The 26,688-nt window shown below is 46.9% G+C and overlaps 1 protein-coding gene across 2 annotated transcripts in view; it reads left to right on the top strand.

Annotated features, from left to right (window-relative positions):
* Positions 1-18,650: 18,650 nt before the first annotated feature.
* The window catches only part of ERP44 (endoplasmic reticulum protein 44), a 1,253,443-nt gene continuing 1,245,405 nt past the window's right edge, over positions 18,651-26,688 (top strand). For both annotated transcript variants that reach the window (XM_069219628.1, XM_069219627.1), the window contains exon 1: positions 18,651-18,806. In XM_069219628.1, coding sequence (XP_069075729.1) covers positions 18,660-18,806 — 147 coding nt within the window. In that variant the 5' untranslated portion in view covers positions 18,651-18,659. The remainder of the gene's footprint in view (positions 18,807-26,688) is intronic.

Genomic DNA, 26,688 nt, shown 5'->3' with positions numbered 1-26,688 from the left:
CCTGTCAAGCCAGTGGTAAGACAGGTGGACATCCAAAGGCCCCCCTCATTCCACTTCCAGTGGTGGGGGTCCCCTTTGAAAGAGTGGGTGTGGACATAGTGGGTCCACTGGAACCTCCCACAGCCTCAGGAAATATGTACATCCTAGTAGTAGTGGATCATGCTACTAGGTATCCTGAAGCTATTCCCCTTAGGTCGACTACTGCCCCTGCAGTAGCCAAGGCCCTCATTGGTATCTTTACCAGAGTGGGCTTCCCTAAGGAGGTGGTGTCTGACAGAGGTACCAACTTCATGTCAGCATACCTAAAACACATGTGGAATGAATGTGGAGTGACTTATAAATTCACTACACCATATCATCCACAAACTAATGGCCTTGTTGAGAGATTCAACAAGACATTAAAGGGCATGATCATGGGGCTCCCAGAAAAACTCAAAAGGAGATGGGATGTCCTCCTGCCAGGTCTGCTTTTCGCTTACAGAGAGGTGCCTCAGAAGGGAGTAGGGTTCTCACCCTTTGAACTTCTGTTTGGCCACCCTGTAAGGGGACCACTAGCTCTTGTGAAAGAAGGCTGGGAGAGACCTCTTCATGAGCCTAAACAAGACATAGGGGACTATGTACTTGGCCTTCGCTCAAGGATGGCAGAGTACATGGAAAAGGCAAGCAAAAACCTTGAGGCCAGCCAACAGCTCCAGAAGTGTTGGTATGACCAAAAGGCTGCACTGGTTGAATTTCAACCAGGGCAGAAAGTATGGGTTTTGGAGCCTGTGGCTCCCAGGGCACTTCAGGACAAATGGAGTGGCCCTTACCCAATCCTGGAAAAGAAGAGTCAGGTCACCTACCTGGTGGACCTAGGCACAAGCAGGAGCCCCAAGAGGGTGATCCATGTAAACCGCCTAAAACTCTTCCATGACAGGGCTGATGTGAATCTGTTGATGGTAACAGATGAGGACCAGGAAGCTGAGAGTGAGCCTCTCCCTGATCTCCTCTCATCAGACCCTAAAGATGGCTCAGTGGATGGAGTGATCTATTCAGACACCCTCTCTGGCCAACAGCAAGCTGACTGTAGGAGGATCCTACAACAGTTTGCTGAGCTCTTTTCCCTAACCCCTGGTCAGACACACCTGTGTACCCATGATGTGGACACAGGAGACAGCATGCCTGTCAAAAACAAAATCTTCAGACAGTCTGATCAAGTTAAGGAAAGCATCAAGGTGGAAGTCCACAAGATGCTGGAATTGGGAGTAATTGAGTACTCTGACAGCCCCTGGGCTAGCCCAGTGGTCTTAGTCCCCAAACCTCACACCAAAGAAGGAAAGAGAGAGATGAGGTTTTGTGTGGACTACAGAGGACTTAACTCTGTCACCAAGACAGATGCCCATCCCATTCCTAGAGCTGACGAGCTGATTGACAAATTAGGTGCTGCCAAATTCTTAAGTACCTTTGACTTAACAGCAGGGTACTGGCAAATCAAAATGGCACCTGGAGCAAAAGAGAAAACAGCATTCTCCACACCTGATGGGCATTATCAGTTTACTGTTATGCCCTTTGGTTTAAAGAATGCCCCTGCCACCTTCCAAAGGTTGGTGAATCAAGTCCTTGCTGGGTTGGAGTCCTTTAGTGCAGCTTATCTTGATGATATTGCTGTCTTTAGCTCCAACTGGCAGGATCACCTGGTCCACCTGAAGAAGGTTTTGAAGGCTCTGCAATCTGCAGGCCTCTCTATCAAGGCATCCAAATGCCAGATAGGGCAGGGAACTGTGGTTTACTTGGGACACCTTGTAGGTGGAGGCCAAGTTCAGCCACTCCAGCCTAAGATCCAGACTATTCTGGACTGGGCAGCTCCAAAAACCCAGACCCAAGTCAGGGCATTCCTTGGATTGACTGGGTACTATAGGAGGTTTGTGAAGGGATATGGATCCATTGTGACAGCCCTCACAGAACTCACCTCCAAGAAAATGCCCAAGAAAGTAAACTGGACTGTAGAATGCCAACAGGCCTTTGACACCCTGAAACAAGCTATGTGCACAGCACCAGTTCTAAAAGCTCCAGATTACTCCAAGCAATTCATTGTGCAAACAGATGCCTCTGAACATGGGATAGGGGCAGTTTTGTCCCAAACAAATGATGATGGCCTTGACCAGCCTGTTGCTTTCATTAGCAGGAGGTTACTCCCCAGGGAGCAGTGTTGGAGTGCCTTTGAGAGGGAGGCCTTTGCTGTGGTTTGGTCCCTGAAGAAGCTGAGACCATACCTCTTTGGTACTCACTTCCTAGTTCAGACTGACCACAGACCTCTCAGATGGCTGATGCAAATGAAAGGTGAAAATCCAAAACTGTTGAGGTGGTCCATCTCCCTACAGGGAATGGACTTTATAGTGGAACACAGACCTGGGACTGCCCATGCCAATGCAGATGGCCTTTCCAGGTTCTTCCACTTAGAAAATGAAGACTCTCTTGGGAAAGGTTAGTCTCATCCTCTTTCGTTTGGGGGGGGGGGGGGTTGTGTAAGGAAATGCCTCCTTGGCATGGTTACCCCCTGACTTTTTGCCTTTGCTGATGCTATGTTTTGAATTGAAAGTGTGCTGAGGCCTGCTAACCAGGCCCCAGCACCAGTGTTCTTTCCCTAACCTGTACTTTTGATTCCACAATTGGCACACCCTGGCATCCAGGTAAGTCCCTTGTAACTGGTACCCCTGGTACCAAGGGCCCTGATGCCAGGGAAGGTCTCTAAGGGCTGCAGCATATCTTATGCCACCCTGGGGACCCCTCACTCAGCACAAACACACCGCTTGTCAGCTTGTGTGTGCTGATGAGAACAAAACGAGTAAGTCGACATGGCACTCCCCTCAGGGTGCCATGCCAACCTCACACTGCCTATGCAGTATAGATAAGTCACCCCTCTAGTAGGCCTTACAGCCCTAAGGCAGGGTGCACTATACCATAGGTGAGGGCACCAGTACATGAGTACTGTGCCCCTACAGTGTCTAAGCCAAACCTTAGACATTGTAAGTGCAGGGTAGCCATAGGAGTATATGGTCTGGGAGTCTGTCAAACACGGACTCCACAGCACCATAATGGCTACACTGAAAACTGGGAAGTTTGGTATCAAACTTCTCAGCACAATAAATGCACACTGATGCCAGTGTACATTTTATTGTAAAATACACCCCAGAGGGCACCTTAGAGGTGCCCCCTGAAACCTTAACCGACTATCTGGGTAGGCTGACTAGTTCCAGCAGCCTGCCACAACCGAGACATGTTGCTGGCCCCATGGGGAGAGTGCCTTTGTCACTCTGAGGCCAGTAACAAAGCCTGCACTGGGTGGAGATGCTAACACCTCCCCCAGGCAGGAGCTGTCACACCTGGCGGTGAGCCTCAAAGGCTCACCCCTTTGTGCCAGCACTGCAGGACACTCCAGCTAGTGGAGTTGCCCGCCCCCTCCGGCCACTGCCCCCACTTTTGGCGGCAAAGCCGGAGAAAATAATGAGAAAAACAAGGAGGAGTCACTGGCCAGTCAGGACAGCCCCTAAGGTGTCCTGAGCTGAAGTGACTCTAACTTTTAGAAATCCTCCATCTTGCAGATAGAGGATTCCCCAATAGGATTAGGGATGTGACCCCCTCCCCTTGGGAGGAGGCACGAAGAGGGTGTACCCACCCTCAGGGCTAGTAGCCATTGGCTACTAACCCCCCAGACCTAAACACGCCCTTAAATTTAGTATTTAAGGGCTTCCCTGAACCTAAGAATTTAGATTCCTGAAACTACAAGAAGAAGAAGACTGCCGAGCTGAAAAACCCCTGCAGAGGAAGAACAGAAGACACCAACTGCTTTGGCCCCAGTCCTACCGGCCTGTCTCCTGCCTTCCAAAGAACCCTGCTCCAGCGACGCTTTCCAAAGGACCAGCGACCTCTGAATCCTCAGAGGACTGCCCTGCTTCAAGCAAAACAAGGAACTCCCGAGGACAGCGGCCCTGCTCCAAAAGAACTGCAACTTTGTTTCAAGGAGCAGACTTAAAGACCCCTGCAACTCCCCGCAAGAAGCGTGAGACTTGCAACACTGCACCCGGCGACCCCGACTCGACTGGTGGAGAACCAACACCTCAGGGAGGACCCTCCGGCGACTCCGAGACCGTGAGTAACCAAAGTTGTCCCCCCTGAGCCCCCACAGCGACGCCTGCAGAGGGAATCCCGAGGCTCCCCCTGACCGCGACTGCCTGAAACTCCATTTCCCGACGGCTGGAAAAGACCCTGCACCCGCAGCCCCCAGCACCTAACGGAACGGAACTCCTGTGCAGGAGTGACCCCCAGGAGGCCCTCTCCCTTGCCCAGGTGGTGGCTACCCCGAGGAGCCCCCCCCTTGCCTGCCTGCAACGCTGAAGAGATCCCTTGATCTCTCATTGATTTACATTGAAAACCCAACGCTTGTTTCTACACTGCACCCGGCCGCCCCAGTGCCGCTGAGGGTGTACTTTTTGTGTGAACTTGTGTCCCCCCCGGTGCCCTACAAAACCCCCCTGGTCTGCCCTCCGAAGACGCGGGTACTTACCTGCTGGTAGACCGGAACCGGGGCACCCCCTTCTCTCCATTGAAGCCTATGCGTTTTGGGCACCTCTTTGACCTCTGCACCTGACCGGCCCTGAGCTGCTGGTGTGGTAACTTTGGGGTTGCTCTGAACCCCCAACGGTGGGCTACCTTGGACCCAAACCCGAGACTTGTAAGTGATTTACTTACCTGACAAAACTAACAAAACTTACCTCCCCCAGGAACTGTGAAAATTGCACGGTGTCCACTTTTAAAACAGCTTATTGTGTTTTATGTAAAAAGTATACATGCTAATGTAATAATTTAAAGTTCCTGAAGTACTTACCTGCAATACCTTTCAAATGAGATATTACATGTAGAATTTGAACCTGTGGTTCTTAAAATAAACTAAGAAAATATATTTTTCTATAACAAAACCTATTGGCTGGATTTGTCTCTGAGTGTGTGTTCCTCATTTATTGCCTGTGTGTATGTACAACAAATGCTTAACACTACTCCTTTGATAAGCCTACTGCTCGACCACACTACCACAAAATAGAGCATTAGTATTATCTCTTTTTGCCACTATCTTACCTCTAAGGGGAACCCTTGGACTCTGTGCATACTATTCCTTACTTTGAAATAGTGCATACAGAGCCAACTTCCTACATTGGTGGATCAGCGGTGGGGTACAAGACTTTGCATTTGCTGGAATACTCAGCCAATACCTGATCACACGACAAATTCCAAAAATTGTCATTAGAAATTGTTTTTGCAATTTGAACTATTTTTTCTAAATTCTTAAAAGACCTGCTAGGGCCTTGTGTTAGATCCTGTTTAGCATTTCTTTTAGAGTTTAAAAGTTTGGTAAAAGTTTGAATTAGATTCTAGAACTAGTTTTTAGATTCTTAAAAAGTATTCCAACTTTTAGAAGCATAATGTCTAGTGCAGAGATGAATGTGGTGGAACTCGACACCACACCTTACCTCCATCTTAAGATGAGGGAGCTAAGGTCACTCTGTAAAATAAAGAAAATAGTAATGGGCCCCAGACCTTCCAAACTACAGCTCCAGGAGCTGTTGGCAGAGTTTGAAAAGGCCAACCCCTCTGAGGATGGCAACTCAGAGGATGATGATAGTGACTTGGAGGGTGATTCCCCCCTACCAGTCCTATCTAGGGAAGACAGGGCCTCTCAAGCCCTGACTCTACAAATCATAGTCAGAGATGTTGGTTCCCACACAGGAGGGAACAACCTCTCTGAAATCACTGAGGATAACTCCAGTGAAGAGGACATCCAGTTAGCCAGGATGGCCAAAAGATTGGCTTTGGAAAGACAGATCCTAGCCATAGAAAGGGAAAGACAAGAGATGGGCCTAGGACCCATCAATGGTGGCAGCAACATAAATAGGGTCAGAGATTCTCCTGACATGTTGAAAATCCCTAAAGGGATTGTAACTAAATATGAAGATGGTGATGACATCACCAAATGGTTCACAGCTTTTGAGAGGGCTTGTGTAACCAGAAAAGTGAACAAATCTCACTGGGGTGCTCTCCTTTGGGAAATGTTCACAGGAAAGTGTAGGGATAGACTCCTCACACTCTCTGGAAAAGATGCAGAATCTTATGACCTCATGAAGGGTACCCTGACTGAGGGCTTTGGATTCTCCACTGAGGAGTATAGGATTAGATTCAGGGGGGCTCAAAAATCATCGAGCCAGACCTGGGTTGACTTTGTAGACTACTCAGTAAAAACACTAGATGGTTGGATTCAAGGCAGTGGTGTAAGTAATTATGATGGGCTGTACAATTTATTTGTGAAAGAACACCTATTAAGTAATTGTTTCAATGATAAACTGCATCAGCATCTGGTAGACCTAGGACCAATTTCTCCCCAAGAATTGGGAAAGAAGGCGGACCATTGGGTCAAGACTTGGGTGTCCAAAACTTCCACAGGGGGTGACCAAAAGAAAGGGGTCACAAAACCTCCCCAGGGGAAAGGTGGTGAGACAGCCAAAAACAAAAATAGTAAAGAGTCTTCTACAGGCCCCCAAAAACCTGCACAGGAGGGTGGGCCCAGAGCCTCTTCACAAAACAATTCTGGGTACAAGGGTAAAAACTTTGATCCCAAAAAGGCCTGGTGTCGTAGCTGTAGTCAGCCTGGACACCAAACTGGAGACAAGGCCTGTCCCAAGAAAGATACCACTTCTAACTCCACTCCAGCTAAAACTGGAATGGCCAGTCTCCAAGTGGGATCAACAGTGTGCCCAGAGCAAATCAGGTGTCACACTGAAGCTACATTAGTCTCTGAGGGTGGGGTGGATTTAGCCACACTGGCTGCCTGGCCCCCTAACATGCAAAAATACAGGCAGCAGCTCTTAATTAATGGGACAAGTGTAGAGGGCCTGAGGGATACAGGTGCCAGTGTCACTATGGTGACATAGAAACTGGTTTCCCCTGGCCAATACCTGGCTGGACAAACTTATCCAGTCACCAACGCTGACAATCAGACTAAAGTACATCCCATGGCTATGGTAACTTTAGAGTGGGGAGGGGTCAATGGCCTGAAACAGGTGGTGGTCTCCTCAAATATCCCAGTAGACTGTTTGCTTGGAAATGACCTGGAGTCCTCAGCATGGGCTGAGGTAGAACTGAAAACCCATGCAGCCATGCTGGGTATCCCTGAACTGGTGTGTGTCAAAACAAGGGCACAGTGCAAGGCACAGGGTGAAAAAGTAGAGCTGGAGTCTGGAAGAAAGGCCCAGCCTACCAAGAGAAAAGGAAAGTCAGCTGGGAAACCAGCTGCAACACAACAAGAAAAAGAGAGCTTCTCTTCCCAGGAAGAAGTTCTGCCCTCTGAGGGAACTGAGCCTATGGAGCTGGAACCTTATCAGGTTGAGCTCTTGGGCCCAGGGGGGCCCTCAAGGGAAGAGTTGTGTAAGGGACAAGAAACCTGTCCCTCTCTTGAAGGCCTTAGGCAGCAAGCTGCTGAAGAGTCCAAAGGCAAGAAAAATGGAACACATAGGGTCTATTGGGAAGATGGACTCCTGTACACTGAGGCAAGAGATCCCAAACCTGGTGCCACTAGGAGAGTGGTAGTGCCTCAGGGGTTCAGAGAGTTTATTCTGACCTTAGCCCATGATATTCCCCTTGCTGGGCATTTGGGACAAACCAAGACGTGGGAGAGGTTAGTCAACCACTTCTACTGGCCCAACATGTCCCAGAAGGTTAAGGAGTTTTGCAACTCCTGTCCCACCTGTCAAGCCAGTGGTAAGACAGGTGGACATCCAAAGGCCCCCCTCATTCCACTTCCAGTGGTGGGGGTCCCCTTTGAAAGAGTGGGTGTGGACATAGTGGGTCCACTGGAACCTCCCACAGCCTCAGGAAATATGTACATCCTAGTAGTAGTGGATCATGCTACTAGGTATCCTGAAGCTATTCCCCTTAGGTCGACTACTGCCCCTGCAGTAGCCAAGGCCCTCATTGGTATCTTTACCAGAGTGGGCTTCCCTAAGGAGGTGGTGTCTGACAGAGGTACCAACTTCATGTCAGCATACCTAAAACACATGTGGAATGAATGTGGAGTGACTTATAAATTCACTACACCATATCATCCACAAACTAATGGCCTTGTTGAGAGATTCAACAAGACATTAAAGGGCATGATCATGGGGCTCCCAGAAAAACTCAAAAGGAGATGGGATGTCCTCCTGCCATGTCTGCTTTTCGCTTACAGAGAGGTGCCTCAGAAGGGAGTAGGGTTCTCACCCTTTGAACTTCTGTTTGGCCACCCTGTAAGGGGACCACTAGCTCTTGTGAAAGAAGGCTGGGAGAGACCTCTTCATGAGCCTAAACAAGACATAGGGGACTATGTACTTGGCCTTCGCTCAAGGATGGCAGAGTACATGGAAAAGGCAAGCAAAAACCTTGAGGCCAGCCAACAGCTCCAGAAGTGTTGGTATGACCAAAAGGCTGCACTGGTTGAATTTCAACCAGGGCAGAAAGTATGGGTTTTGGAGCCTGTGGCTCCCAGGGCACTTCAGGACAAATGGATTGGCCCTTACCCAATCCTGGAAAAGAAGAGTCAGGTCACCTACCTGGTGGACCTAGGCACAAGCAGGAGCCCCAAGAGGGTGATCCATGTAAACCGCCTAAAACTCTTCCATGACAGGGCTGATGTGAATCTGTTGATGGTAACAGATGAGGACCAGGAAGCTGAGAGTGAGCCTCTCCCTGATCTCCTCTCATCAGACCCTAAAGATGGCTCAGTGGATGGAGTGATCTATTCAGACACCCTCTCTGGCCAACAGCAAGCTGACTGTAGGAGGGTCCTACAACAGTTTGCTGAGCTCTTTTCCCTAACCCCTGGTCAGACACACCTGTGTACCCATGATGTGGACACAGGAGACAGCATGCCTCTCAAAAACAAAATCTTCAGACAGTCTGATCAAGTTAAGGAAAGCATCAAGGTGGAAGTCCACAAGATGCTGGAATTGGGAGTAATTGAGTACTCTGACAGCCCCTGGGCTAGCCCAGTGGTCTTAGTCCCCAAACCTCACACCAAAGAAGGAAAGAGAGAGATGAGGTTTTGTGTGGACTACAGAGGACTTAACTCTGTCACCAAGACAGATGCCCATCCCATTCCTAGAGCTGACGAGCTGATTGACAAATTAGGTGCTGCCAAATTCTTAAGTACCTTTGACTTAACAGCAGGGTACTGGCAAATCAAAATGGCACCTGGAGCAAAAGAGAAAACAGCATTCTCCACACCTGATGGGCATTATCAGTTTACTGTTATGCCCTTTGGTTTAAAGAATGCCCCTGCCACCTTCCAAAGGTTGGTGAATCAAGTCCTTGCTGGGTTGGAGTCCTTTAGTGCAGCTTATCTTGATGATATTGCTGTCTTTAGCTCCAACTGGCAGGATCACCTGGTCCACCTGAAGAAGGTTTTGAAGGCTCTGCAATCTGCAGGCCTCTCTATCAAGGCATCCAAATGCCAGATAGGGCAGGGAACTGTGGTTTACTTGGGACACCTTGTAGGTGGAGGCCAAGTTCAGCCACTCCAGCCTAAGATCCAGACTATTCTGGACTGGGCAGCTCCAAAAACCCAGACCCAAGTCAGGGCATTCCTTGGATTGACTGGGTACTATAGGAGGTTTGTGAAGGGATATGGATCCATTGTGACAGCCCTCACAGAACTCACCTCCAAGAAAATGCCCAAGAAAGTAAACTGGACTGTAGAATGCCAACAGGCCTTTGACACCCTGAAACAAGCTATGTGCACAGCACCAGTTCTAAAAGCTCCAGATTACTCCAAGCAATTCATTGTGCAAACAGATGCCTCTGAACATGGGATAGGGGCAGTTTTGTCCCAAACAAATGATGATGGCCTTGACCAGCCTGTTGCTTTCATTTGCAGGAGGTTACTCCCCAGGGAGCAGTGTTGGAGTGCCATTGAGAGGGAGGCCTTTGCTGTGGTTTGGTCCCTGAAGAAGCTGAGACCATACCTCTTTGGTACTCACTTCCTAGTTCAGACTGACCACAGACCTCTCAGATGGCTGATGCAAATGAAAGGTGAAAATCCAAAACTGTTGAGGTGGTCCATCTCCCTACAGGGAATGGACTTTATAGTGGAACACAGACCTGGGACTGCCCATGCCAATGCAGATGGCCTTTCCAGGTTCTTCCACTTAGAAAATGAAGACTCTCTTGGGAAAGGTTAGTCTCATCCTCTTTCGTTTGGGGGGGGGGGTTGTGTAAGGAAATGCCTCCTTGGCATGGTTACCCCCTGACTTTTTGCCTTTGCTGATGCTATGTTTTGAATTGAAAGTGTGCTGAGGCATGCTAACCAGGCCCCAGCACCAGTATTCTTTCCCTAACCTGTACTTTTGATTCCACAATTGGCACACCCTGGCATCCAGGTAAGTCCCTTGTAACTGGTACCCCTGGTACCAGGGGCCCTGATGCCAGGGAAGGTCTCTAAGGGCTGCAGCATATCTTATGCCACCCTGGGGACCCCTCACTCAGCACAAACACACCGCTTGTCAGCTTGTGTGTGCTGATGAGAACAAAACGAGTAAGTCGACATGGCACTCCCCTCAGGGTGCCATGCCAACCTCACACTGCCTATGCAGTATAGATAAGTCACCCCTCTAGTAGGCCTTACAGCCCTAAGGCAGGGTGCACTATACCATAGGTGAGGGCACCAGTACATGAGTACTGTGCCCCTACAGTGTCTAAGCCAAACCTTAGACATTGTAAGTGCAGGGTAGCCATAAGAGTATATGGTCTGGGAGTCTGTCAAACACGGACTCCAAAGCACCATAATGGCTACACTGAAAACTGGGAAGTTTGGTATCAAACTTCTCAGCACAATAAATGCACACTGATGCCAGTGTACATTTTATTGTAAAATACACCCCAGAGGGCACCTTAGATAGTGCCCCCTGAAACCTTAACCGACTATCTGGGTAGGCTGTCTAGTTCCAGCAGCCTGCCACAACCGAGACATGTTGCGGGCCCCATGGGGAGAGTGCCTTTGTCACTCAGAGGCCAGTAACAAAGCCTGCACTGGGTGGAGATGCTAACAACTCCCCCAGGCAGGAGCTGTCACACCTGGCGGTGAGCCTCAAAGGCTCACCCCTTTGTGCCAGCACCGCAGGACACTCCAGCTAGTGGAGTTGCCCGCCCCCTCCGGCCACTGCCCCCACTTTTGGCGGCAAGGCCGGAGAAAATAATGAGAAAAACAAGGAGGAGTCACTGGCCAGTCAGGACAGCCCCTAAGGTGTCCTGAGCTGAAGTGACTCTAACTTTTAGAAATCCTCCATCTTGCAGATGGAGGATTCCCCAATAGGATTAGGGATGTGACCCCCTCCCCTTGGGAGGAGGCACGAAGAGGGTGTACCCACCCTCAGGGCTAGTAGCCATTGGCTACTAACCCCCCAGACCTAAACACGCCCTTAAATTTAGTATTTAAGGGCTTCCCTGAACCTAAGAATTTAGATTCCTGAAACTACAAGAAGAAGAAGACTGCCGAGCTGAAAAACCCCTGCAGAGGAAGAACAGAAGACACCAACTGCTTTGGCCCCAGTCCTACCGGCCTGTCTCCTGCCTTCCAAAGAACCCTGCTCCAGCGACGCTTTCCAAAGGACCAGCGACCTCTGAATCCTCAGAGGACTGCCCTGCTTCAAGCAAAACAAGGAACTCCCGAGGACAGCGGCCCTGCTCCAAAAGAACTGCAACTTTGTTTCAAGGAGCAGACTTAAAGACCCCTGCAACTCCCCGCAAGAAGCGTGAGACTTGCAACACTGCACCCGGCGACCCCGACTCGACTGGTGGAGAACCAACACCTCAGGGAGGACCCTCCGGCGACTCCGAGACCGTGAGTAACCAAAGTTGTCCCCCCTGAGCCCCCACAGCGACGCCTGCAGAGGGAATCCCGAGGCTCCCCCTGACCGCGACTGCCTGAAACTCCATTTCCCGACGGCTGGAAAAGACCCTGCACCCGCAGCCCCCAGCACCTAAAGGAACGGAACTCCTGTGCAGGAGTGACCCCCAGGAGGCCCTCTCCCTTGCCCAGGTGGTGGCTACCCCGAGGAGCCCCCCCCTTGCCTGCCTGCAACGCTGAAGAGATCCCTTGATCTCTCATTGATTTACATTGAAAACCCAACGCTTGTTTCTACACTGCACCCGGCCGCCCCAGTGCTGCTGAGGGTGTACTTTTTGTGTGAACTTGTGTCCCCCCCGGTGCCCTACAAAACCCCCCTGGTCTGCCCTCCGAAGACGCGGGTACTTACCTGCTGGTAGACCGGAACCGGGGCACCCCCTTCTCTCCATTGAAGCCTATGCGTTTTGGGCACCTCTTTGACCTCTGCACCTGACCGGCCCTGAGCTGCTGGTATGGTAACTTTGGGGTTGCTCTGAACCCCCAACGGTGGGCTACCTTGGACCCAAACCCGAGACTTGTAAGTGATTTACTTACCTGACAAAACTAACAAAACTTACCTCCCCCAGGAACTGTGAAAATTGCACGGTGTCCACTTTTAAAACAGCTTATTGTGTTTTATGTAAAAAGTATACATGCTAATGTAATAATTTAAAGTTCCTGAAGTACTTACCTGCAATACCTTTCAAATGAGATATTACATGTAGAATTTGAACCTGTGGTTCTTAAAATAAACTAAGAAAAGATATTTTTCTATAACAAAACCTATTGGCTGGATTTGTCTCTGAGTGTGTGTTCCTCATTTATTGCCTGTGTGTATGTACAACAAATGCTTAACACTACTCCTTTGATAAGCCTACTGCTCGACCACACTACCACAAAATAGAGCATTAGTATTATCTCTTTTTGCCACTATCTTACCTCTAAGGGGAACCCTTGGACTCTGTGCATACTATTCCTTACTTTGAAATAGTGCATACAGAGCCACCTTCCTACACACTGTAATGCTTGAATTCTTTCAACAATCTCTCGTAATAAGCATGTATTGACTCTTTAACCTCCTGAGAGGTCCGGTCGATTTTCTGCCAATCAGTCACTTTCGGCGACACCTTTTGCTTCAAAAACTCAATCACTTTATGATAATATTTCATCACCTCTTCTGAAGGCGCTCCGGTCACCTTATCTCTTGCCGGCTCCTTTGTCGGCCAATCTACCCCTCTCTTGCACTCGAGCCACAAATCTGGCGGAACAATGATCTCAAACAAAGTATTCAGATCTTCCCAGAGACACTTTGCAAGCTTCACAAACCTATCCGTTTGTTGATACCAATCGATCGGCTTCTCTCTTAGCCTAGGATAATCATTCGTAAAGGATAAAATGTCTCCTCTAGTCCATGGCACATGCACTAAAACACCGCCAGCTGTCTCTCTCATAGGCAGTATTTTTACTGAATCCAGATTAGGTGAGGTCCTAGCTTGATTAGACCCTGGACTGTCATTCTTTCCCTTATCACTTTTCTTTGCCCATCTGCCTTCCCATTTCTCCAATGCACCCCAAATTTGTGGACTCTGCAACAATTCTCTTAAATGTGCTTTCATTCCTGCAGATCTCATATGTTCAAAATCTTTTGAATCGAAATCTAATCTGTAACTCCTTTTCAAATGCTTAGTGTTTCCGATATCGATACTGTATTTGTCTGCTAGGTTTGCCAATCTCTGATGTATTTTGCCTACCTCCTTAGTAATTTTGGGACACAGGTATCTTAATTCTGCTTCTGTGTATGACTCCAATCTATTTACTCCCATTGTCCCTTCTACTGACTCAGCAGCTTCTGCTCCTAATCGTACAAGGTTCAGGTATTCATCTTGTTTCTCTTTCTCGGGTTCAACTGTGGTCACTGTAATCTTTTGCGAGGTATATGCTTTCTCTAACCATTCATTTAACTGTTGTACTGTAAAACCCTGCAGTGAAATGTTCCCTGCATGTATCATTGGAGAATGCGAGGTATTTGTACTCATGGTCTGGGGAGTTAAAACTCCTAATCCTGCTTGACGCATTGCTTCGAGAGGTGCCCCCACTGGACTAAGGTCCATTAAGGGTCTTGGTGGCTCATTTACTTGCTTTCCGGGAGCCATTATCTGTGGAGTTCCCATAGGCCCTCCTCTTATCGCTTCCTGAGTCATCACTCCCTGATCACACATCCCTGTTTTACCTTGTGCATACAATGGCACTGGGGGACCAACAGTAATAGGTAATGATATAGTGGCAGGTGTCTGACCCAGACCTCTTGGAGCTTCAACACCATAGGTCTGTTCCAATGTACCTGGGACCGGTACTAATGGTGGTCCCGCTATAGGATTATACCCTGGTATCAACTGTGGGGGTTGAGACATTAGCTTCGGAGTTGATTCAATCTGTATTAACTTTGGCTTTGTATATATCGGGTCTGGCGGCACAATCAAATTCGTAGTAGTTTCGAGCACTGGAACATCAGGGTAGATTCTCTTTATCTGCGGTGGAGGTTGTAACTGTATCAGCATGTCGGTTGCAGTGGGTACACTGACACCATTCTGTGTCAAAGCTGTATCGCTAGTCTGTACCGTATCAGTAACTCCCTTTTCCTGCGTCTGGTTCCCAGGATCCAAGGTAGTACTTGGAGCACTGTCGCTCACCGCATATGGTGGCGGACGATCATGTAACAATCTATCCATAAATTCCTCATCATCTGAACCATCGTCTTCTTCCCATGATCTTTTATTTTCTTTAGATTTGCCTGAGTCTTTATCAGTTTTACAAGAGGCTTTCTTCCCCTGTATTTCTTCTCCCTGAGTTATTGCTGGGAATAACTTCAGCCCATCTACGATTCCCCTTCTCCACATTTTACTTTCATTGTCCCACCTTGCCTCTGCATAAGATTTTTCTGCACTTTTCAGCCTTCTCTGAAACCTTTCTTGTCTATGTTTAAGAGCCATTAGGTCCCAAATCGCTAAAGCCTCATATTGTGCCGGTCTTGGAGGTGGCTGTTGTGTACTTAACATCCACCTCAGATTTTCTAGTATCTTTGGATTGAACGTCCCATGTTCTGGAAACGCTAAACACCCTTCTTTCTCTGTTAATTTGCGCCACTGTTTCATCCATAAGCAAGTATATCACCGTATAAGCTGGAGTACCCTCAGGTGGTGTAGGTTCCCCATCAGTTGCTACAATATATACATCTCCTTTTAGAGCACTCTTGAATGCTTTAATAAAATTCATTTTTATGATCCTCTTATTTATATTCAATCAGAAATGGCTTAGTTCCCAGGACACTCTTCACCTGCCCTTTCTCAACCTATTGCCTCTCACGGACGGCAGCCAATCCGTGCGCGACCCCTCTCGACATCTGACCTATCTCAGCGCGGCACCACTGACGTCACACTCACACACACAGCAGCTGACAAAGTCTTGCGGCTTGTCCGCTCCTCACTGACCCTTACAATTCACACAAACTAATGTAAAATTATTGCGAGCACCTTAAAATGACAACACAAATCTGTTGGTTTACTACAGGGAGGGTAAAACATTCGCTTCAGAACTTTACAGAGATTTCACTTGAAGCCTCGGCCGCTACTCTCTCCTTCTCAGTTCCCGCATACGCAAGCAGAATTCGACCCGCAAATTGTACTCTCGACTTGTCAATGACTCCTTCTAGTGCACTTTAGAATTTGTCAAATCTCCATTGAAGGTTTCATTCATGCGTTATGACTCAAACTCGACTTGTCAACCACGCCCGATTGACCTACTAAACCGCACAGATTACAACATGAACCACATTTATCATCATACTCCGGAGTCTTAGACCTCAACAGGTCAACCAACCACGTGGATAATTTTGAGCTACAAGCGCTACATTCACATGAAGTACGCCGACTTCCCTACTATGGAGTACACCTACTCCTTCTAAACACTTAATTTGGCCTAAATACACACAATTTTTCCACAACCACCTGCAAGATGCATAAGATTTAGGCAAGCGCAAAGACCCTAACCACACATACTATAGCGCCGAGAACATTCCCAACTCATTTAGGCAGGTTCCGAGATCCCGGGAAAGCCATGGCGAGCTCAGCAACCCATCATTTCTCCAAATTGCATTATTACAGAAAAACAAATTAAACAATGAATCTTCGACTTAGGGCCCCCAAGGGCCAAACCGTCGCTCTGCTTCCAGAACTGCTAACGCGTCCTTCTATGACAATTTATACACATTAGGACTCGTTTTAAGGCCGATGAATCTTTTGACCCAGTGGTGAGACACCGTAAGACGAGGTAACTGATCAGTATGTCAAGCAATATATCAATAATGTTATCAACGTATATCACCACAATGTATTTCACTTTAGACATTTGTTAAACCTTCGGCGCAACCATGACCTTTCAGTCATGAATAACCACACTTTGTTAGAAGTTTTGCGAATTTTATTCCCTATTGGTTACAATCTAATAGCAAATGTATTAATCTCAGTACCAAGAAGCAAAGGAGCATAATCACGATATGGCAACTGTGGTAAGATTTTGACAATGCGGAAACGACAATCATTAAGACACTAACATATAATATACACAAATCAGAGTACATAGAGCAGCGTATAAATCTCAGATCAGCATTGCACAACGTCAGTCATGTCCATTTGTCAGTCAAAGAGAGTATCTTATCTAACCGCTAATTAGCATTAGCATGTTGGGCTTCATGCAAAACAATTTAGAACATCAATTTGGAAAACATCTAACTAAGGCCACTAATCAAAACACAGCAGTTGGTACCTAGAAAGGAAAGGCAAATAAACGAATTTTAATAGCAACAGACATAATTACCTTCCTCAGGATAGGTCAGCATACAGGATCAGTCTTTGTCTTCAGGACATCAGTTAGATCGCCGTCAATATATCTAGTCTAAAGCAGGGGCACTTCCCTCATAAGGAGGAAAAGTGTACTGGGGCAACTAAGGGTGAGGATGGTTTATTAAGTCTCAAGTCACCAAACAGAGTGACAGAGTTTCTGGATGCAATCGATATCATTCCCTACCTCGTGCTCTCGAGTCTCCTGTGTCATGAGTTTTTATCCCCTTTTGGCAATACCTTCCCCCAAAATTCTATTGGATAGTCACTTCACCCCACTATCTGTAACCTATAAATTATACATTAAGTAATGCATTTGTCATCTCGAGATAAATTATAATATTTTGATTGGTCTTCATAATTTAAGTTTTTCGTAGGTGGCACGTCCGGGATTACTTCATTTTCTGGCACACTCTTCGGGTCAAGAGTTCTCTTTTCCGTGGTTCAATGTCCTTGAAAGTGTCCATATTTTGTTGCAAAGCGTATAACTTTATAATAAAGCAGCTAGCATGCGAATGGGAAAAACTAGCATTGTTGCAAAAAGTAGAAAAGAACAAATGCTGGGTCATGGCCTTTTGCAAGTCAGCACACTGGAGAAAAAGAAAATATGCTTTAATATGAGAGCTACATAGCCAGTTCTTCGACTCACGCTAACTTAAGGTTTATGGATTCTAATAAATGCAATCTTCTTACGTGTTAACACATTCAATTAATCCAAATACAAGTAATCATTTCTTCTTATTAATATTTAGTATATGCGTACAATAATTCTTCATGTTTAAGATACGTTTTAATGAATAATATTATTAATGCAGCATTGTTAAATATAAGCATTTCACATCTAAAAATAGGTAATATTTAAACTACACTCTCTCAGGCGCATAGCCCCCATGCGTCAGAAATAAACAGAGGACCGTGCAGCCGAGCCGTGTCTCTCCTCTCCCCTCGCTCCAGCTACACAAGAGTTTTTACGAGGCAGCGGGTGCCTCGAAGGGAGGAATTGAAGGCTCTCTCAAACCTGTAGGGGTGCGAGAGCGCACCACCACATCAAAGCGAAACACGCAAGGTGAGACTGGACGCGTGGCCCCAACAGATCGGGCGCATTCGGGGCGCTCAGAAGTATTCCTGGAAGGAGTTAAAAAATACAATGCGCGAACCGCAAACAGTTAATATAGCGTACATGAAACAATGGCAAACCAATGCTATAATTGCTCAGGAAATATAATTGTACTTTACTGGCTGCTGAGCAGCAAAGAAAGAGGAAGTGGGAATGTGCCTGGCAGGTAATATAGGGCTGGTGCTCTATGGTTACTCGTGTGATATATTGGGATTTAGGGGCAATGTAGAGTTTTGAACTTTCTTCTAATTGGCTGCTGAGAAAATAAAGTAAGGAACGTGAAGCATAATTGGAGGCTCCGGTCCTTAATTGAATTTGCAGCTTCCAGGGCGACCAACCAGTGTGGCAAGCTCAAGAGACCCGGAAGCAATACAAGATCCGCTCACCCGCCCCCAGCGTGTAAATCGAAAGTAAAGGAGAAAGCTAATAGCATAACAGCCCTATGGCAGTGGAGAAACTATCTTGAAAAAGACACGCTGACATTTTGCGTAAAAAAAATCAGGGAGAAAATGAAAAACAACATGTGGCTGTGGACTTTGTAAAAATGGACTCTGTAAAAGTTAAAGTTAGTTGCGTTACTTAAGAAACACTCCCTTTCTGGTGGAGTGAGGATCTTCGTAAATTGTCAGTTGTTAAAAAAAGTTAAATGTTTCCATTCTAAAATGGTTGCCAGCAAAATGATGCATTCGGAAGCAGCCTTGTTTCTATGTCTATGCCTCTCTCACTGCTTCCTGTAGGCCGGGCAGCTGGATTATTGCAGGACTCCCTTCCCATCCCTCCAGTACGGACTCAGTTATACCGGCGCACCATGAGAAACCTAGCCTTCCAGGCCCAGCGCTTCCTGCTGCTCCTGGTGAGTGATACCCCCGGCGACTTGTAGAGGAAGGGGGCTTTATTTCAACTCAGCAGTGAATACATTGAAGCGGAGTTGCAGAATTAAACCAAAATAGTAAAGGCGGTTGGGAGCCTTGGGTAGCTAACTTAATTGTCTTGCTGCGGGTGTCTATGTTGGTCTGGCACTTGAAGTTAGTACTGAAAGTAGTGTTACTGCAGTTCTTGATTGCAGGCGGTTGTTGCTGCGCTGAGGTGATTTTTATTAAACCCTAACCCCTCGGGGGCTCTATCCGTGGGGTAGGTTTGTGGCAATATTAACAGTTGCGCTCCTCCATTTGTTCTCATCGTTGTCGTCTCCTTTGGTTCGCGGACGTGCTTGGTGTGTCTCAATGTGATTGGCCAAAAATCCGGAAGCGAAGCGAAGCCTCCCGGAGCTAGGAACATCCTGGAACTAATACATAGGTCAGAACGAGACTCCCGTTATGGAGACCCACACTAGGCACAACTTTGTCAGCATGTAGTCTTCACTCATATCTTTCAGTGGTAACGGCTCTAACGAACCTCCCTTTGACCTGGAAATATTGGTGCCCCTGCCACACCATTAATTAAATACTTATTAGAGCGTTTTTAAATAGTGCAACCTTTTCAAGGAGCGTACGTCGTATAGGCAACTCGGAAGATTCCCTTAAGAGTCTGTGAAGCTGAAAGCCTGGATCTACAATGGAGAACAACTGGTAGTATTAGGCTTAAAGATATGGGCCCTCTTCCGCTTACCGTAACCTTACACAAACTGATGAACCGTGTCCGAGAAATAATTATAGTGAATGTTAGTATTCCTCCGCGTGACTAGTGGTAAAGGCTAGCGTGCTTATTTATGTTTTTGATTTATATGTCGCGCACTACATCCTGCTGGAGTCAATGCAACAAACTTGCAGGCTCGGTTCTTAGGGTGAAGGATACCCCACCCCAGAGATTAGAGTTGGCTTTTTCAGCATTCTACCACCTGCACCAGTGAGGGCATGGCAGTGGGACAAATATCGGACAATAAAGCAGACCTGATACTGTTGAACACGCTAAAGGGAGAAAGAAATGACACACCAGCAGTGCAGGAAGGAGAGTGGGAGGGCTAGTAGGATACGGCCAGTTAAAGAGACTTTCGAGGATATCCTGTGGCTACATTGAGGGATGGCTTGAAGGTAGCGGTGTCTGGCATAGGGTTAGGAATTTACACAGGCCACTGCCTTTATGCCCGTAAACGGAACCAGCGCCAACACATCAGTTATGCATGTCTCGTTCATGTGTCACCATGAAGTTACAATACAATAAGCTCTTTCTCACTGACAACACTGCCTTCTTGCATCTATTCTTCAAATAGATGGTTTTCAAATTACAGCGATGCAGTCGGCGCAGTATTCAAAGGTGCAGTGATGTGAACAATAAAATATGATGCACTAATATAGTTTGGATGGCCACATTTTTATGAAAATACACAGTTCAGTACATATCTTGATTTCTGTATTCAAATATATACTCACTGGAAAGAACTACTACAGCGTTGACATTTCGACCCAAACTCTCTAGTGGGTCTTCTCAGGAAAAAAACTTGCTGTCTGCCACAACCCCTATAGGGTAGACTGTTGAGAAAGGATATTTATTTCATGGACCAAACAGAACTGTCTGAATAGCAACATCGTTGAATCATCAAACCATACCTCCAAGATGTGTGTACCCTTCACATGTTTGGGGTTGTCTAGTTTATTATGCCTCCAAGTCGTCTCTTCAAATTAAGCTGCAGAGTGTAGGCATTCATGTGGCAGTGTGCGTGAGGCAGAATCGTTTCACCCTCCCAATCTCATCATCCAAGACACCTTAATCCTTGAGTTTTAGTAACGCCTTCACCTTTTACATTGTACTTACCACAGCTCTTGCAGTGTTTCCCCAATTGTGCCAAAAGACCCTGCAAAGTGGTTACACACCACCATTAGCAGAAACAATAGCTTCCCAATTACTCAGTTGGTCCAGTGTGTTTAACCCAGCCCAAACTACACAATCGCTGATGTGCGAACAACAATATTGTCTGCCCTAGCCAGATACAGCTGCTTCCGAAACTGATGTGTATGGTATTATTGTGTACCCAAAGGAAGAATTCCTTAGTATAGCATTTTAAACAGTCACTTGTAGCCATATGAAATACAGTGCCATAATCAACTTGGGCACTATGATTTTAAAATGAACTGACACTTGTGAATAACATGGAGCCACTCTAGATGGGGCTAATAGATTTAGGCACAAGTGATGTTTACAAACAAATGGTGTGGAGCCATACAAGGTAATTTAGAAGATTTCTGAAGTTAGCTACTTGGTCAACATGTGCCAGAAAGGAACTTTAGAAGGTGTTCATGGGAGCAGGCTGATACCTTACCTCTGGACAGATTTCACAGTGAAGTCCTGGCTATGGCAGAGGAAGATGGTGAACCTCTTTGTGACTTGTTGCAAAGTGACATGAGGAATGACCCTCTAGAAGGGGGTCAGCTGGCCCTAGAGTTAATGCCTGGGTAGCAGGGAAAGGTTATCTGCTAGACTCAACCCACTTAAGGGTTTACTCCTGGAATTGGTGACAATGGTATCCTAGAAATTCGAGGTGGTGCACACATCTGGGCATTGTAGAAACTAAAGGTGGCAATTGTCTCGGGGAAACTGGATAATGCACTAGGGGACACACGTTGTGTGTGTCTGCGGTAGATATGCTGTAGAGGGATCCTAGAGCCTGAATCTACTGTTCTCTCTTCCAGGATTCCAAACATGGTTATCTCACCAGAGTCAATTGCCACCTCTTCCTTTTCCACAGTGTCTCAAACTGGTCCCTAATGAAATTAGTATGTACCTCTCTGTTCTTCTTCCTGGGAATGCTCCATCCTCGGTCCCTACATAAATCCTTCATCTAATCTATGGATATGGTGCCGTAGAGTGCAGTGGCGTAGAGTACAGTGTGGCAGCGTAGATTAAAGTGTTGTTCAGTGGAGTGACTTAGAGTGCAGGGGCATAGAGTTGAGAGTTACAGAGTAAAGTGCATTGGCATAGAGTGCAGTGTTGCAGAGTGGCGTACAGTGGAGTTGTGCAGAGTAGACTGGCGTGTCCTAGATGGAGGGGTTTCGAGTGCGCAGGCCAAGAATGCATTGGCATAGAGTAGAGTGGTACATGGTAGAGTAGAGGCATAGAGTGCAGTGACGCAGAAAGAGTGCAGTGGTGCAGAGTGGGGTATTAATGGTGTGGTAGCACACTGCCATTACAGACAACACATTTTTAATTGCGATGAAATTACATTTGCACAGACAAACAGTTTTACTAATACAACTCTACAGAACACAAAAATGTGTGGAAATTGCATCACCTAGTTTAATGATTCATTTTTATCTTTTTTTGTTTTTGTAATTCTGTATTGGTTAATTAATGCATCACTATACAGAAGTAGTGAAGAAAAAAACCTCAATGTTAAAAAATAGCAAAGGACAATTACAAAGCAATTTGATGCGATGTCTGTAGGAGGCTGGCCTGGTTTGTAGTGGGTACCAAAGGCACTTACTCCTTAGACAAGGTCCAGTTATCCCTTATTAGTGAAATGTACACAGTGTGTAGAATCCAATCTGTCTAGAGGTAGCTGTAGGCAGAGCAGCCAAGGCGTAACTAAGAGACATGCAAAGCTCTTGCAATACCACTGTAGTCACACAGTAGTTACACACATGAAAGACAATACTCTGTGTTACAAATATAAAGGTACTCTATTTTAGTCACACAATGCCAAAAATACTTTGGAGGCTATACTCCCTTAGGAGGGAAGTAAATTACACAATATATACACTAGTAACCAAAAACAGGTAAGTACACTGTAGGAAAACAGTGAAAATAGTGAAAATCACAATAGGTTTCAATGGGCCTAGGGGGAACACAAACCATATACTAAAATAGTGGAATGCGAAAGTCGGTTTCCCATCTAGGCAAGTGTAGTGTGTAGAGGGGCATTGGGAGTGTAAGAAAACACCAAAGGTAAGTAATATACCCCACCCCGGAGCCCAGGAAAGCAGGAGTGAAACACAGCAAGTTTCCTAAAACACACTAGAAGTCATGATAGAAGATAATGCAAGAACCAGAAGAGACTGCAAGACATCAACGATGGATTCCTGGACCCGAGGACCTGTGGAAGAAGAGGGCCAAGACCATGAAGCATTGAAGAGTCCTGGGAGAACAGGAGCCCCTGCTAACCTGGATAGTGCAAAAGAAGAACCACCAGTGAGAAGACAGTCAGTATTGCACCAAAGAAGACAGATGTGGGTTCCTGGTTGAAGCAGAAGATGTCCCATGCCGAATGGATGAATGCAGTCTGGTTTGCGTTGCTGGATTCCGCCAACAAGCCTTGGCACACGCAAAGCTCGCGGTTAGTGGAAAATGGCGCTGTCCTGGACCAGGAGGGACCTGGTGGCCTCTACCCAGGAGAGGGAGACAGAGGGGGCTCTCAGCAACTCAGAGCCCTCACAAGACCAGGCAGCTCACACAGGAGTACCACAGCACAGGGACCAATAAGGTGCAAATTGAGGCCCACGCAGCACGACACAAAGGATTCCCACGCTGCTGGAGAACCACTCAGGAAGCTGTGCGTCACAGAATGAAGTGCTGGGGGCGTAAGCGGCGCTGTGCACAAATAACTTCTTGGAAGGTCGCACACAAGCCTTGGCAACTGCAAGCCCTTACCCCCACCAAAATTGGACAGCTGGAAGTTGAGACTGTCGGAGTCACTTTAGTTCACCAACTGTGTCGCTGGATCCACTCCTGTTGTCTGGAGAGGGGACCCAAACCACCGGTAATCACTGCAGAGGTGTGCCTGCTGAAGCAGGGAAGTGACTCCGTCACTCCACGGGAGATACTGTTGGTTCTTCTGGTGCGGGCTGAAGACAGACCGTCCTCGGAGGATGCACTAACTGGAAACTGTTTCCGTTGCTGGCACGAGCAGAAAATACAATGTTGCAGAAGTCATCTTAGCTTGTTAGTTGCAGTTTTGTAGAGTTCCTGGAGTAGTCAGTGGTTGATCCATCAGTAGAAGATAAAGTAAAGGATGCAGAGCATTCCTGCTGGAGTCCTGCAATCTAAATCTGAAGAAATACCCAGAGGAGAGACCCTAAATAGCCCTGAGAGGGGGATTGGTCACCTAACCAGGTGAGCACCTATCAGGAGGGGTCTCTGACGTCACCTACTGGCACTGGCGACTCAGATGCTCCCAGTGTGCCCCCACCAACTTGGAATCCAAGATGGCAAAACCCAGGGACACTGTGGAGGAGCTCTGGGAACCACCCCTGAGGTGGTGATGGACAGGGGAGTGGTCACTCCCCTTTCCTTTGTCCAGAGTCTTCCCGGGCAGGAACTGGGGGTCCCTGAACTGGTGTAGACTGGATTATGCAAGAAGGACACCATCTGTGCCCTTCAAAGCATTTCCAGAGGCTCTTGGAGGATACCCCTCCCATGCCTGTAATACTTATTTCCAAAAGGAGAGGGTGTAACACTGCTCTCCTAAAGGAAATGCATTGTTCTGCCTTCCTGGGATTGAGCTGCTCGAGTCCTAGGAGGGCAGAAGCCTGTCTTTGAGGTGGCAGCAGCTGGGGCTGCAGTGGAAACCTCAGAAGGCTGGTATGGCAGTACCGGGAGTCCACTGTGGATGCCTCAGAGTACATGGGATTGTGCAACCAATACTGGAATCAGTATTGGGGTACAACTCCCAGTTGCTAGACACCTTACTTGGCCATATTCGGAGTTACCATTGTGAAGCTGTGCATAGGTATTGACCTATGTACAGTGCAGATTTAAAATGGCGTCCCCGCACTCACAAAGTCCTGGAAAATGAGCCTTGACGACGTGGGGGCACCTCTGCTACTGCAGGGGTGCCCTCACACACAGGTACTTTGCACCCAGCCTTCAGTGTTGGAAGACCTGATATATAGGTGACTTTAAGTGACCTGGTGCAGTGAAAATGGCTGTGAAATAGTGCGAAGTACTGAGCCACTAGTATGTAGTGACAAATGTAGAAACTGAGAGAGCATGAGCACTGGAGTTCTGATTAGCAGGACTACAGTGACAATTTAAAAAAAACAGTGAAATACACTGACAAGCAGGCCATAAACCATAAGCACTGGGGTCCTGACTAGCAGGATCCCAGTGACAGTCAAAAACACACTGACATCAGGCAGAAATTGGGGGTACTTTCCTACAACGTCAGAGTCCGGAAGTATAAGTGGACGCAAGTCATAGAGTTTCATGCGCCATTGTATCACAGATGGTATTGTATTGTAATCGTATTTATATAGCGCTTACTACCCCTGACGAGGCGTTGAAGCGCTTTTCGGTGAGTAGCACGCTACTCTGGAACCCAACAAGAATAAGTGATGGATTAGTATCGGAAAATGATGAGTACAGTTTTAGTATTATTACGAGTTAATTTGAGCCACGGATATGAGAGTTTGTTAGTTAGATTGACTGGAGTAATGGAGGGGTGGAGGAGGAAAGAAATCCAGAAGTGTTAATTGGGAGTATATCCTTAGTTTACTCAACCCAAAGGCTTGGGATGAGTAAAGGGGGATGGAGGAGGGAAGAGTATGTGGAAGGGTTAGGGAGAGCATAGTAGCAGGGTGAGATAAATGCGGGAGAATTTAGTAGGGTTGTGTGGGAGGTCACGGTAGTAGAGTGAGGTTTGGTGAGTTAGATGTGGAAGCGGAGGGAAGAGCTTAGGCAGAGTTATTTAGGGGATGAAAGTAGTAGAAAGGATTTGGGATGAGTCAGTGGGAATGGAGGATAGTTTGATAGAGACATGACATATGATGATGGGTAGATAAGTGTGATAAGATGAGAGCAGGAATTCATAGATATCTAGCATAACAACCCACCCAGGAGCCATGCAATGATCCACGAACATGCTAAGCACAGAAACAACATATACATACATATATAGATATAGATATATACAAACACACATGAATACACACACATATGCACATACAATACATAATTAGAACCATGGGTAAAATATACTTAGTCAAACAGGTTTAAAGAGTGTGTGTGTGTATTTTATTGTTATGACATAGTAGCAATACATATTTTCTAAAGAAACTATCCATTACTAGAAATATACACATAATCAGAAACAAATATTTATCAACATAGGCATATGCAGTCCATAGTTGTTTGAATATGGTGGTTATGAAGGAAAGAGCCAACTCTCAAATCGTTTTCTGAAGACAAGATAGTTATCTGTGGCTCTTATAGTTGGGGGTAATGAATTCCATAGTTTGGCTGCTTGAACGATGAAGGATGTACCACCTATAGTCTTTTTCTTGTATGGTGGTGTTCTAAGGCGGGGTGCCAATCTTGAGCAGATGTCCATACACGTGCAAGGGTTAAGGCTAAAGGACTGATGTTAATGATGTACCTTTCAGAAAGGACCCTAGGTTAAGTAGCTTGGTTGCAGGTAGATGGTTATCTTAGGGCAAAGAGGGAGAAATAGAGGGTTGTTAGTAGTGGTGCTCAAGGATGGGGTAAGGCATGATCAATGTCAAGGGGCTCGTGTCCAGTACCATAGGAGGAGGGAGAAGAGTGCAAAGAGGGAGACAAGCGTAATGCGACCGGGGGATAGGGCAAAGGAGAGGAGTAGGGGAGGAAGAGGTGCAGGAAACACTGGGTGAGAGTAGAGGTGGGGTGGTTGGGTAGGTAGTGGGGGATAGGAGGGAGGGGGAAGGGGAAATACGCGAGTGCAGCGTTGTGTATGGGTATGGTTTTAAGAGAGGGGTTAAGGCACGGGGGGGCATACAGGTGGATAGGAGAATGCATAGGGGAAGAGGCGTTTGCGATTAACACACATTGTC

Source organism: Pleurodeles waltl, chromosome 2_2 (assembly GCF_031143425.1).
Source record: "Pleurodeles waltl isolate 20211129_DDA chromosome 2_2, aPleWal1.hap1.20221129, whole genome shotgun sequence".
Classification (NCBI taxonomy): Eukaryota; Metazoa; Chordata; class Amphibia; order Caudata; family Salamandridae; genus Pleurodeles; species Pleurodeles waltl.
Note: the sequence above shows the minus strand (reverse complement) of the source record. Positions and strands in the feature narration are given on the sequence as shown.